This window comes from Diceros bicornis, chromosome 23, assembly GCF_020826845.1.
Source record: "Diceros bicornis minor isolate mBicDic1 chromosome 23, mDicBic1.mat.cur, whole genome shotgun sequence".
NCBI lineage: Eukaryota > Metazoa > Chordata > Mammalia > Perissodactyla > Rhinocerotidae > Diceros > Diceros bicornis.
In genome coordinates, this window is record NC_080762.1 from 10,330,237 (window position 1) to 10,342,370 (window position 12,134).

Below are 12,134 nucleotides of genomic sequence, written 5' to 3' on the forward strand. Positions count from 1 at the left end.
TGCCTGCCACAGCATGGCTTGGTGAGTGGTTCACAGATCTGCGCCTGGGATCCGAGCCTGCGAACTCCAGGCCGCCGAAGTGGAGTGCGCTGAACTTAACTACTGTGCCACCGGGCCGGCCCCCAGAACAGCAACATTTTTCTAAACCTTCCTAGTGTGTTGGATCCCAGTAAATGCCCTGTAACTATGTCATCATCTCTCAATGATATACTGAAATGATATACTCTGTGAATTATTTGGGTTGAGGGGGGGAGGGGAGGGAATTCCATACTAAATGCACTCAGAGAGTGCTTTTAGAAGTGGGGAAGTACTCCCGACTAAATAGGAAGGTCTGTCACTAAAGCCGATTAACATATAATATTAGAAAAGTGTCTGTTCATCTGGACTATTGCATGCTTCTCTCTCTTTTTCAGAAATGGCAGGAAGTCTTTTGAAGACATCATCTATGTCTGTAAGAACAAAACTGCTGCAGAAAACAGGAGTGTCACTTTATAACACATCTCATGGCTTCCATGAGGAAGAGGTTAAAAAACAGCTGCAGCAGTTTCCCGGTGGATCCGTTGACCTTCAGAAGGAAGACAGTGGCATTGGCATTCTTACTCTGAACAATCCGAGTAAAATGAATGCCTTCTCAGGTGTGGAGGTCTTTCTTTTGCTAGTTAAAGAATGACCCTAAATCTAACCTGCTGTCACATGATTTTTATCTTTAGTGATAGAAGTCATGGAAGTTGTGGTACTCGTTGCAGAACACACGCGCGCACACACGCACAAACAAAACTATCACATGAACCAGGAACATTTTTTATTGATTGTGAACAGTTTAATGTTTTTAACAAACCCATGAATACAGATGTTGATAAAAAGGAAAATGTCAAATTAATCTTGATAATCTTTTTCATTGAAATCTATTAACTGCTTAATAACTTCATTTGTTTGTGTTCAGATAATGTCACTGGGAGACAAGGAGGAAGAGGTTTCAAAGATTTTTAAAAACTAAAGAGAAAAGCCTAGAAATGAAAAAGAAAATTATTTAGCTTAAATTTTTTTCTCTGTGAATTAAAATGACTGTCATTAGTTTTTAACCATGCAATTCCAATAATCAATGAAAACACTGCACTTGTCTGTTTTTTGTTCCTTTTGTAACTGTCAGATACTGATAAATACCTTCTATTGGCTAGGCAGCAATCTTGGCATATGAGAATTTTATATTTAAGAGACCTGAATGTCCAGGGCATTTGGTAATTTGTAATTTTTTGCCAAAGCTCCAATTCAAATTATGTTACCATGATGTTATGCAAGAGCATTAAATAAATGAGTCACTTTGCTGACTACCCAGCACTCGTATTTCAAGGTGATTTTGGCAATTTCTATTTGCCAGTTATGCACTTCATGAAGGGGTAAATTACATTTTGTAGTAGTATTTGAAATACTGGGCTCAAAAATATCACAATAAATTTTCATGTGTACATATATAATCATACCTGTAGATGTAAGTCAATAGACTGTAAACTTTGTAAATTATCAATGGTGGGTCTTTAAACCCAAGATGACTTTTCTTTCTACTCAGCAGAATTCAGAGATGTCTCTCTCTCTTAGTGTTAACCAGTAGAAATATAATGCAAGACACAAATGTGAGCCACATAGGTAATTTAAAATTTTCTACTAGCTATATTTTTTTTAACAGCTTTTTTTTTTTTCCCGAGGAAGATCAGCCCTGAGCTAACATCCATGCTAATCCTTCTTTTTTTGCTGAGGAAGACTGGCCCTGAGCTAACATCTGTTGCCAGTCCTCCTCCTTTTTTTCCCCAAAGCCCCAGCAGATAGTTGTATGTCGTAGTTGCACATCCTTCTAGTTTCTACTAACTATATTTTTAAAAAGTAAAAAGAAACAGGTAAAATTAATTTTCATAATATATTTTATTTGACTCAATATATTCAAAATATTTCAACATATAACTGATATAAAAAATTACTAATGAGGTATTTTTCTTTTTTTTTATACCAAGTCTTTGAAATCTGGTGTGTATTTTACACTTACTGCACATCTCAATTTGGACTAGCCACATTTCAGGAGCTCAATAGCTACATGTGGGTGGTGGCTACTTTATTGGACAGTGGAGCTCCATACCTTCAATTGGTTCAGAGAATAAAAGCCAATTTTAATATTAGCTTAGGAAAAATAAAATTAGAAACGTAAGATTTCTCTAGCAAATAAGACTAGATTAATCGTTTTAACTTACTACTGAATAGCTATAAATAACAATTTATATTAGTAAAACTTTTTATTCAGATGGAAACAAATGTTAATTTGATGCCTAATATTTAAAACAACTATCAGCAGGGCTGCTTTGATTTGGGTAATCGTGTTTGGTTGGGTTGGGTTGGGAGATGATGAGTGAGCCCACACCACACAACTCCCAAGATCCTTGTTTGAAAATCCCCCAACCAGATACTCTTTAAAGTTCTTTCCAACTCATAACGTTTATTTTACAAAGTCCAAAGGATGAATTTAAGATTAACTACTAGTATAAATTCCTCATACTCAAGGCCAGCATTATTTTTTTAGAAACTTAAATATTAGGGATGATTGAAGGTCCATGTTTACCTATATGGATTTAGTCTTACCCTAAATATGTAGGGTGTTTTTTTGTAAAAAACTACTAGACTATAAATTTTTTGAGAGCAATAACTATCTCCAAAGCATCTAGGACATCCTTGGGAAGGGCTGCTGTTGTAACTAGGTCATAATTAGCAATTAGAAAGGATAGCTGCATTAGTCATTTGTGAATCAGTCACATTAACATTTATTGTGGAGCTGCTTCACTACTGCTTAATTCAGAAAATGGCAAAAAAAAAAAATAGTTCTTGACATCATGAGGTTTATATTCCAAAGAACTGTGCATAGTTTAATGGGAGCTATATAGTAAGTTTTGGAGCCTTGTGGTACAGAGTCTTTGCCAATTTTAACACTCTGTTATGATCTTTATATTGGCTTCTAAAGATTTTCTTAAGCAGAGGAAATAGTAAATTTAATTATGAACCTCATGAACTTGGACCATTACCACAAATAAGTATATCTGAAAGAATGACAGTTCCTGCTGTTTCCATTTTAAATTTGTCCTTTATAAAGAAGCTCCAATAGAATTTTGGACTGATATCAAGGTAACAGTCTAATCTATAAATCATAGAACTGATGGTTGGTAGGCATCTTATTGGCAGCCTGTGAAGCCCTCCCATAGTTTGCCTTGGGCTTATCAGAGCACAGTTTGTCAGCCATGGAGCAAGATAACATTTACTATTCCTTTCCTGAGCTAACATCCCGTTACACTAGTTCTAAATGAGTAGAGTAGGAATCTCCCCTTTGTTTTGTATACCATATGCCCAATATATCATAAGATCTCACAGTCTTCTGGTAGGCAATACTATATTTGAGCTGGGAATACAGGAATAACTCTTGTTATGGCTTTACAACTCTTGTTGAGCTTGTTGACTGACGCTTAATGTGTACTGCTTTGAAGTCAGATCTGTATTTCATTTTGACCCTAAGGAATAATTTTTTCTTACCACCATACCCCATATTATTCATTTCAATTTTCCTATCCCTAGGACATGCATGATATATTCTTATTTTTCTACCTCACCGTATATTTGTGTGATTTCTTAATTAAGATAGATAGGTAGAGAGAGAGAGATCACTAACAAATTGTAAGCTGTTAAAGCTGGGGCTGTCATGTATACTTCTTTTGTATATATGCCACAGAACCAACACAATAGGCGTTTGATAGACCTTAAGTAAATATTTGTAAAATGTGTGGCCTAAGAGTCCTGTCTGATGCCTTATGGTTTCTAAATTATTTCTGTTTTTCCAGTATCTTATATGTTTGTGAATCCTCCTCCCCTCTCTGGCAGGTGTTATGATGCTACAACTTTTGGAAAGAGTGATTGAACTGGAAAATTGGACAGAAGGGAAAGGTCTCATTGTCCGTGGGGCAAAAAATACTTTCTCCTCAGGATCTGATCTGAATGCTGTGAAAGCACTAGGAACTCCAGAGGCAAGTATTGTATGGACTATGCACTACGTTCTACGTGTTTATCAGACATCCGTGGCTGAGATTATTATATTTTGCTTATCTGGTTATTATGATGACAGCTACTCTTTAATAGCTTTTTAAGGATCAGAGTTTTTGTTTTTCATCTTAAAGATTAGGTTGCAATAATGTGAAGTACTGGGGGAAAAAAAGGAGGGACAGGAAGATTAGCAATGACCAAAGTTCCTTATTAAAACCAGCAAGAGTTTGTTTTTTTGTTTTTGTTTTATTTATTTATTTTTTGTGAGGAGATCAGCCCTGTGCTAACATCTGCCAATCCTCGACTTTTTTTGCTGAGGAAGGCTGGCCCTGGGCTAACATGCGTGCCCATCTTCCTCCACTTTACATGGGACGCCGCCACAGCATGGCTTGACCAAGCAGTGCGTCGGTGTGCACCCGAACTGGCGAACTGGGGGCAGCCGCAGCGGAGCGCGCGCACTTAACTGCTTGCGCCACCGGGCCGGCCCCAAGCCAGCAAGAGCTTCAATTCTTTTAAGTGAAAGCCCGTTAGCATCTCATGATAAGAAATTTTACATGAGGTATGTAGGAGAGGAAAAATTTTCCCCTCTTCCCTTCTAGTTTCCTTGGCTGCTCAAATAATCAAATTGGCATAAGACAGATTAACAGGAGACAAACAAATTTAATTACATACATATGGGAGCCCCATAAGAATATGAGACCCAAGGACAAGCCAGGCAATTGAGGCTTAATTGCCATCCTGAGCTAAGGAGTGGGATAGGGACCTGGGGCTTCAAAGGGGAGGGAGGGTAATTCACAGGACAGTAGGAAGGGCAGATGTTTGGTAATTAGATGTTTGTCCTGCCGTACAGACAGGTCATTCAGATAACAAGTCATTTCTGGAAATAGCTCTCTTTCTGGACCAGGTCCCCTTCTAAATTTTTTTAGGTAGTTAATGGAGAGAGAAGTTTTTCTTGAGTCTGCTGCATCTTGACTGCCTTCAGCTCAAAGTGGCACATTTTGGGGCCACTTGTTCTGAACCTCTTCAGGTACATATATTAATTACCTCGCATAGCTTTGGCACATAGGAGACTTCAGCAAATGGTAACAATTTAAAAATTTGCTTTTGGGTTACCCTCATAGAAAAAGAATCCTAATCATCTTCCATTATCAGTCCTCCAAGAGCCTGTTTTTCTTAAATTCAGCCCTCTGCCCACATGCCCTAGGCAAAAAAAAAGAGAAAAATGAAAAGAAAAAGGAAAAAATGTAAGTTTGTTGCCATTGAATTATAGATGTGGGCTGTATGTAGGTAATAATGGTTTCCACAACTCTCATACCACTCTATGTAGTATATGATCTCTATTTGCATAAATATGTGAGGAAAAAGCTCTCTTTTGGTAATTTTGGTAGACTTGGGTTTGAATGCTGGTTTCAACACTTTCTGGCTATGTGATTGGGCAAATCAGTTAAACTTTCTAAGTCTTATTTTTCTAATCTATAAATGAGAATTATATATTTCGTAGAGCTATTGTGAGACTTCAAGATAATGTATATAAAGTGCCTAGTAGCATGGTGTCTGAAAAAGGTAGCTATTATTTTTATTTCAAAGATCTTGATATTAATAAACATTATTATTCACGAAATGACCTATAATTTGTAGCACCCCTAGACTTAACTTTGTAATGAGTCTGAATGGTTAGAGCACTAGCCGGAGATTTTTGACTAAATGGATTCTTGCCCAAGCTCTACTAATAATTAGCTATGTGACCTGCAAGTCATGTGATTATAATTTTTAATCTTTAGAATGATTGCATTGCTAGGCACCTTACATTGTTCACAAAAGACACTGTAAAGATAGAATGAGATGATAGATTATTGTGGGTCTGATATAAGTCAGGTAGGAAAACATCCCTAAAAAGGTGAAAAGATATTTTGTTTTCCTCTTGTTAGAAGGTTGTTTCTGTTTTTTTAGATCATGCAGGATTTTTTTTCCTGTTATGTAAAAGCTAAAAGTGGACATGCTAATTGTTTGATATATATATTGTGGGTCTGATGTAAGTCATGTAGGAATACATATGTAGTTTTTATTCAGACTTCAGATAAGGGGTCACTTAATAAAGTTTATTCTTTCTAGTACAGACATTCTCTAAGTAATCTGCTCTCTTGAATGCCTGCAGAAAAGTAAGATTGACTTTTGATCAACAGCTGAGAACTAGGATGGTGTGGCCCCAATGCTTAAACAGCACCTCAGATGCCTGTCACTTGTAGTTATGCACTTCTGCCAGTCTCATCAAGAAAATCTGGAATTATGATTCTGCTTTACATTGTGTATGCTTAGAACCCAGATTGGTACTTAAAATATCTTATTTTATTTAAAGCATTTTCCTGGGTAGATGGATCCTTTATTGTACTTTTATGCAATTTCTCTAGTCATAGTATAAAAAATATATAGCATAGAAATAAGCAATTTGAGTAAAATTCTTTGTGGATAATGTTATGAAACATAGTAATATATATAAAGTATGGGGTATATTTGTCACATGTTGATTTTAAGACTAACAAAACCTATTTCCATTTCTCATATAGTCTATATTTCTATATGCCTGAGAAATAACTATAAATACAGTAGTCCCTTCTTATTTGCCAAGGATATGTTCTAAGATCCCCAGTGGATGCCTGAAACTGTGGATGGTACCAGACCCTGTATATACTCTATATTTTTCCTAAGCATTCATACTTATGATAAAGTTCAATTTATAAGTTAGGCACAGTAAGAGATTAACAACAATAACTAATAATAAAATAGAACAATTATAACACTATATATGTTGCAACAATGTACTGATAACCAAGATGGCTACTAAGGCACTAATGGGCAGGTAGCATATACCACGTGGGTACACTGACCAAAGGGATGATTCATGTCCTGAGTGAGTGGAGCAGGATAGCTCGAGATTTTATCATGCTACTCAGAACAGGGGGTGATTTAAAACTTACAAATTGTTTATTTCTGGAATTTTCCATTTAATATTTTTGAATTGCGGCTTACCACAGGTAACTGAAACCACAAAACGCGAAACTGCGGATAAGGGGGGACTACTGTATGTGTAAAACTGAGACTTAAAATGGCCTCTGGACTTCTGAGGCTCATACATGTATATGAGTTGCAGCTGCAGGTGTGAAACATCTGCTCCTCACAGCTGTGATATTCTGAACCCCTCAACATGACTTCAAGTTATAAAGAGCCTTTCTCTCAATGAGGCTCTTCTTTATCTAATGTGCTTACTCTCTTGTTGTTGCAGATGCGTCACTAGCATCTGCTTACTTGATGAATTTGCTTTTCTGAGGATGATGCGATAACTAGAATAGATGATGATTTTAGTAATTGGATTACATTCCCTTCTAGTTATAATGAGACACTTGAAAGTGATTATTAAATAGATTTTTTAAAAAAAGAAAATTATGTTGATGTTTGTGCCCCTGTATTTTTTTAAAATTTTAAAATATTTTATTAATGAAAATTACCAAATATAAACAAAAGTAAGAGGCTAATACAATGACATCCTCATGTACTCATAATAGCATCAACAACCATCACCAACATTTTATTATATTTAACTTTATTATATTTATTTATATTTGTTTATATTACTTTTTTTTTTTTATGTAGCTGGTCCCTTAAGAAGTTGGTTTCATTTTGGTATCCTTTGTTTAATGATCAGGAAAAGAGCTCCAGCTGTCCCTCTTAGGCAGTTAGTCCTTGGTCGAGAAGGTCGAGGTGAGGGGAGGTGAGGCAGGGAGATGGATTAGCATAACACAAACATTAGCCCTGGAAGGTTATGGGACAGAGAAAAGAACAAAATTTAAAAAAGTCTTATTATTAACCCAATTATAAGATTTGGATTTGATGCCACAGATATTCTGTAGACTGCAAGAAGTCTTTTTTCAGAAGGCAAAATCTAAGAATAAGCTTCAAGACATGGGGAAATAAAACCCTGCTTACTCTGAATGGGCTTCATGCCTCAAGGAAAAGTTTGCCATTTTAGAAACCTTTGTTCTCTTAATCTAGCTTGAAGATAACATCCGTTTTTGCCCTCTGGCCTCTGTGCTTACTTTTCTGCGAATCTATTGCCCCTGTTTCTCTTGCTTAAGTTTCTCCAGTGACCTCAAAGTTCTTGTCTCACTTCTTTGCTTTTGCTGCTACTCTTGTACAGTTCCATTTTAGTCATTAATTTATCAACAAGTTATTTTAATTTTCTCTAAACCCTTACATGTATTTTGAGCAAATTAATAATCCCTACAATGAGGACTTAGGAAAACAGAGAGGCTCGCTCATGTTCTGCGATAAGATATTTTACAGTCTGGGCATTTTTCCACTCAGGATACATGAGGCTTGGAGTAAATATGATGTTAATAGTTCCTTTTGGCACTTAGGCTGAATATTGTGCTTCTTATCTTTGTTATACTGGGAAGAGCTGGAGGAGTAGGGTTGGGTCTCAGAGTATCATCCAGATGGATGAAAATATCACTGTCTGCAGCAGCTCTCAAAACCCTTTTTCAGTACATCCCAGCTTCCAGGTTTCAGCTATCAGAGTAGGTCTAGCTTTTCGTTGGTCCCTTTCCCTCAACTTATTCTATCACAGGTAGGAGTTTATCTCTTTGGCTTATTTTCTTCCTTCAGTCCAGTGAGAAACCTGAGCATATAACCATTGTTGGCTCAATGGCTTTGGAGGACAAATTTAATAAATTAAATCTTTCTTCTCCTTAGGTCATGTTGGCTAGCACAATGTAATCTCTACTTTATGGTACATTTAAGGCCAAAACATACTTGTTATCTGATTGCCAGTGCTATCACTGATGTTAATAATAACAAGATAGAGAGCATTTTTGTTCTCTTACTATATATTAGGCCCTGTTCTAAGTTCTTTACCTGTCCTAAGTTATTTAATCATTACTTACTCCCCTAGTAAGATAGGTACTATTATTTGCACCATTTTACAGGTGACGAGACTGAGGCACTGAGAGGTTAAGTATCTTGCCCAAAGTCAAACTGGCCGGTCATTGGTAGAGCTTAGATTCAAGACTGGGCAGTTTGGCTCTAGGGTCTGTGTTGTTGACCATTATTCCATACTGCTTTTAAACGTTTTTCAGTGTGACTTTTATCTTTTGAATGAAAATTGTAACAGTACACAGGCTAATAATACCTGCTTCACCTTTATTGCTACCAATTTTAGATACTTCCATCAGAATTGTAAGTACTCTAAATCTAGTAATAGAAAATAGGCCTATTAAAGTGACTTTATTGAGATAATTTAACAGATTCTATTGGATAGGTTTTTTTTTTTTTTGAGGAAGATCAGCCCTGAGCTAACATCCGTGTTAATCCTCCTCTTTTTTTTTTTGCCGAGGAAGACCACCTCTGCGCTAACATCTATTGCCAATCCTCCTCCTTTTTTTTCCTCCCAAAGCCCCAGTAGATAGTTGTATGTCATAGTTGCACATCCTTCTAGTTGCTGTATGTGGGATGCGGCCTCAGCATGGCCGGAGAGGCGTTGCGTCGGTGTGCGCCCGGGATCCGAACCCGGGCCGCCAGTAGCGGAGAGCACGCACTTAACCGCTAAGCCACGGGGCCAGCCCTATTGGACAGGTTTTTAATAGACTATAAATCAGTCTACTTTTAGAGCCTTTTAGCTCTTTCTGCTTGTATTAATTTTCTCATCACTTTATAGTATAGACTGACCTTCTTGATATAAAGGCTTTCAATTAGGAAATTTGTACCGTGTTGGATTTTACCTTTCATTGACTGCATTTGTTTTATAAATCAACATAGTTATCCATCTAAAATTCATCTGATTCAGTTAGCTTCAGCAAGTACATATTATATGCAAAACATTGTACTAGCTTCTGAGGATAAAGAAGACATACTATCAACCTCAAGAAACTTATGGTCTAGGCCCAGCAAATGCCACCTCCCCTTCTCCTCTGTAAAGCCTTCCCAACTACCCCAACGCAATCGAAATGAATTGTTTCTTATTTGGCACTATTCTCAGTTTGTTCAAGCATTTCTTAAAATTCCTACCATGCAATACCTTGATACATGTTGCATTTCTGTATCTCTCATAAGATTTTTGGGGACTAAGAACTGGGAACGCATTCCACTTATTATGTTCTCTAACCCCTATCTTGTATGGATGATGTGTCTAGTAATGAATCCAAACACAATGCCTACAAGACAATCTATAAGTACTATTGTTAAGTTACAAAAATAAAAACACCATGGAAACACAAAGGAGAAGATTGTTACTATGGAATATAGAAAATCCCGATGGAAAAATATTATTTGATCTGGGTGTTCCTTGAAATAGGTGGAGACAGGACAGGTTATTCCAGCTAGTTGGAAGGATGTGAGCAAAGACACAGGAACAACAATAAGTATAACATGTTGGAGGAGTGGCAAATTGTTGTGGATGAAGTTAGGATGCTTGGATGAGGGGTATGGTAGTCAATAAAGTTGGTAAAATAGTTTGAGATCAAGTACAATCAGGCCTTCCCAAGGAGTTTAGACTTTATTCTATTGGTGATAAAATGATCATTTATTATTTAGGTTTGTCAGGCAGCAGGATGCAAGATATATTAAAAAGGAAAAAGAAATTAAATACAGAGAGATCAGTTAGGAAGCAAGGCTGTTGTAATAATCTAAGCATGAGTGACAAAGTCTGAACTAGTGTAGTGGTAGTGAAAACAGAAAAAGAAGGAATTTATATTGGAAAAATTTCAAAGGAAGAATTGAGGGAACATACTTGGTAACTAATTGAGTGTGGGAGAACTGTGAAATCGAAGAAATACCAATTTCTGAGCCTTGTTGACCAGAAGACCTTTTCCCGCTAATTCAGAACTCTCTTACATTTATGTAATTTTTCACAGAGTGTCTAGGTTCATTTTCATCTTTCCAATCGTCTTGTAAGTCATATAAAACAGATATTTTTTATTGCTCATTCCTTGTGGAAAAGGAACTGATGTTCACAGTTATGACTTGCTTAAATTCCTGTTATTATTAAGTGATAACACCGGGATTCAAACTCAGCTGTTTCACTACCAGTTGGTTTTGCCATGCTGAGTTTGAAGTGTTGGCAGTATGTGGAAATTTCTCGTACGTTTTGGGACTCTACATGAAAACGATAGTTGAAGCAATGGTAATAATGGATGAGACTTCCAAGGAAGAAATTATAGATAAAGAAGGGAAAGAGAAGCATAGATTGGACTTTTGAGAATACATGCATTTAGAGGATTAGCAGAATAAGAAGAGACAAAGAAGAAAACTGGAAAGAACAATCAAAGAACTAGGAAGAGACAGGAGTAGAAAATGTTGCCAGAAACTAACAGTGAATATCAAAATGAAGAAACTGGTCAAAGCAAGGTAGCACATGGTATGGAGAGAGAGGGGAAGATGAAGATAAGAAAAAGCCATTTAATTTAACAAATGGGAGGTTATTAGAAACCTTTGAGGGGAGTCTTTTGAGAGAAGGTCGAAGACCAGATTACACTAGGTTGAAGAAAGTGTGTGAAGAACAAAAGAAGAGGCAATGAGTTTAGACTACTTGTAAGAAATTTGTTTTTTATATGTTTATATTCTCAGGGGATCACAGTCTGGGATAATAGGTGGGTGTATCTTATGCCCTTCCCCCCAAATTACCCTGAGTAAAACTCCACAGTGTTAATGAGTATATTATCTGACTCTCACACCTGAGTCTTTGCTAATAATATCTCATGCAAAGCTGAGCTCAAGGAGCCCAGGAGATCAACGAAATCAAATACTGCATCATTTGCATTTCAGAAAGCATCAAAAAGTTGTTTTTTTGTTGTTTTTTTTTTATTTATTTTTTTCCCCCAAAGCCCCAGTAGATAGTTGTATGTCATAGTTGCACATCCCTCTAGTTGCCGTATGTGGGACGCGGCCTGAGCATGGCCAGAGAAGCGGCGCGTCGGGGCGCGCCCGGGATCCGGGCGCGCCCGGGATCCGAACCCGCGCCTCCAGCAGCGGAGCACGCGCACCCAACCACCAAGCCACAGGCCGGCCCCAAAAAGTTT

General features: G+C 37.1%; 1 protein-coding gene across 1 annotated transcript in view; it reads left to right on the plus strand.

Moving 5' to 3' along the window:
- The window catches only part of ECHDC1 (ethylmalonyl-CoA decarboxylase 1), a 49,817-nt gene that overhangs the window by 12,135 nt on the left and 25,548 nt on the right, over window positions 1-12,134 (plus strand). Inside the window, exons 2-3 of the mRNA XM_058566333.1 lie at window positions 414-635; window positions 3,910-4,052. Of these exons, the coding sequence (XP_058422316.1) occupies window positions 416-635; window positions 3,910-4,052 (363 nt within the window). The 5' untranslated portion in view covers window positions 414-415. The remainder of the gene's footprint in view (window positions 1-413; window positions 636-3,909; window positions 4,053-12,134) is intronic.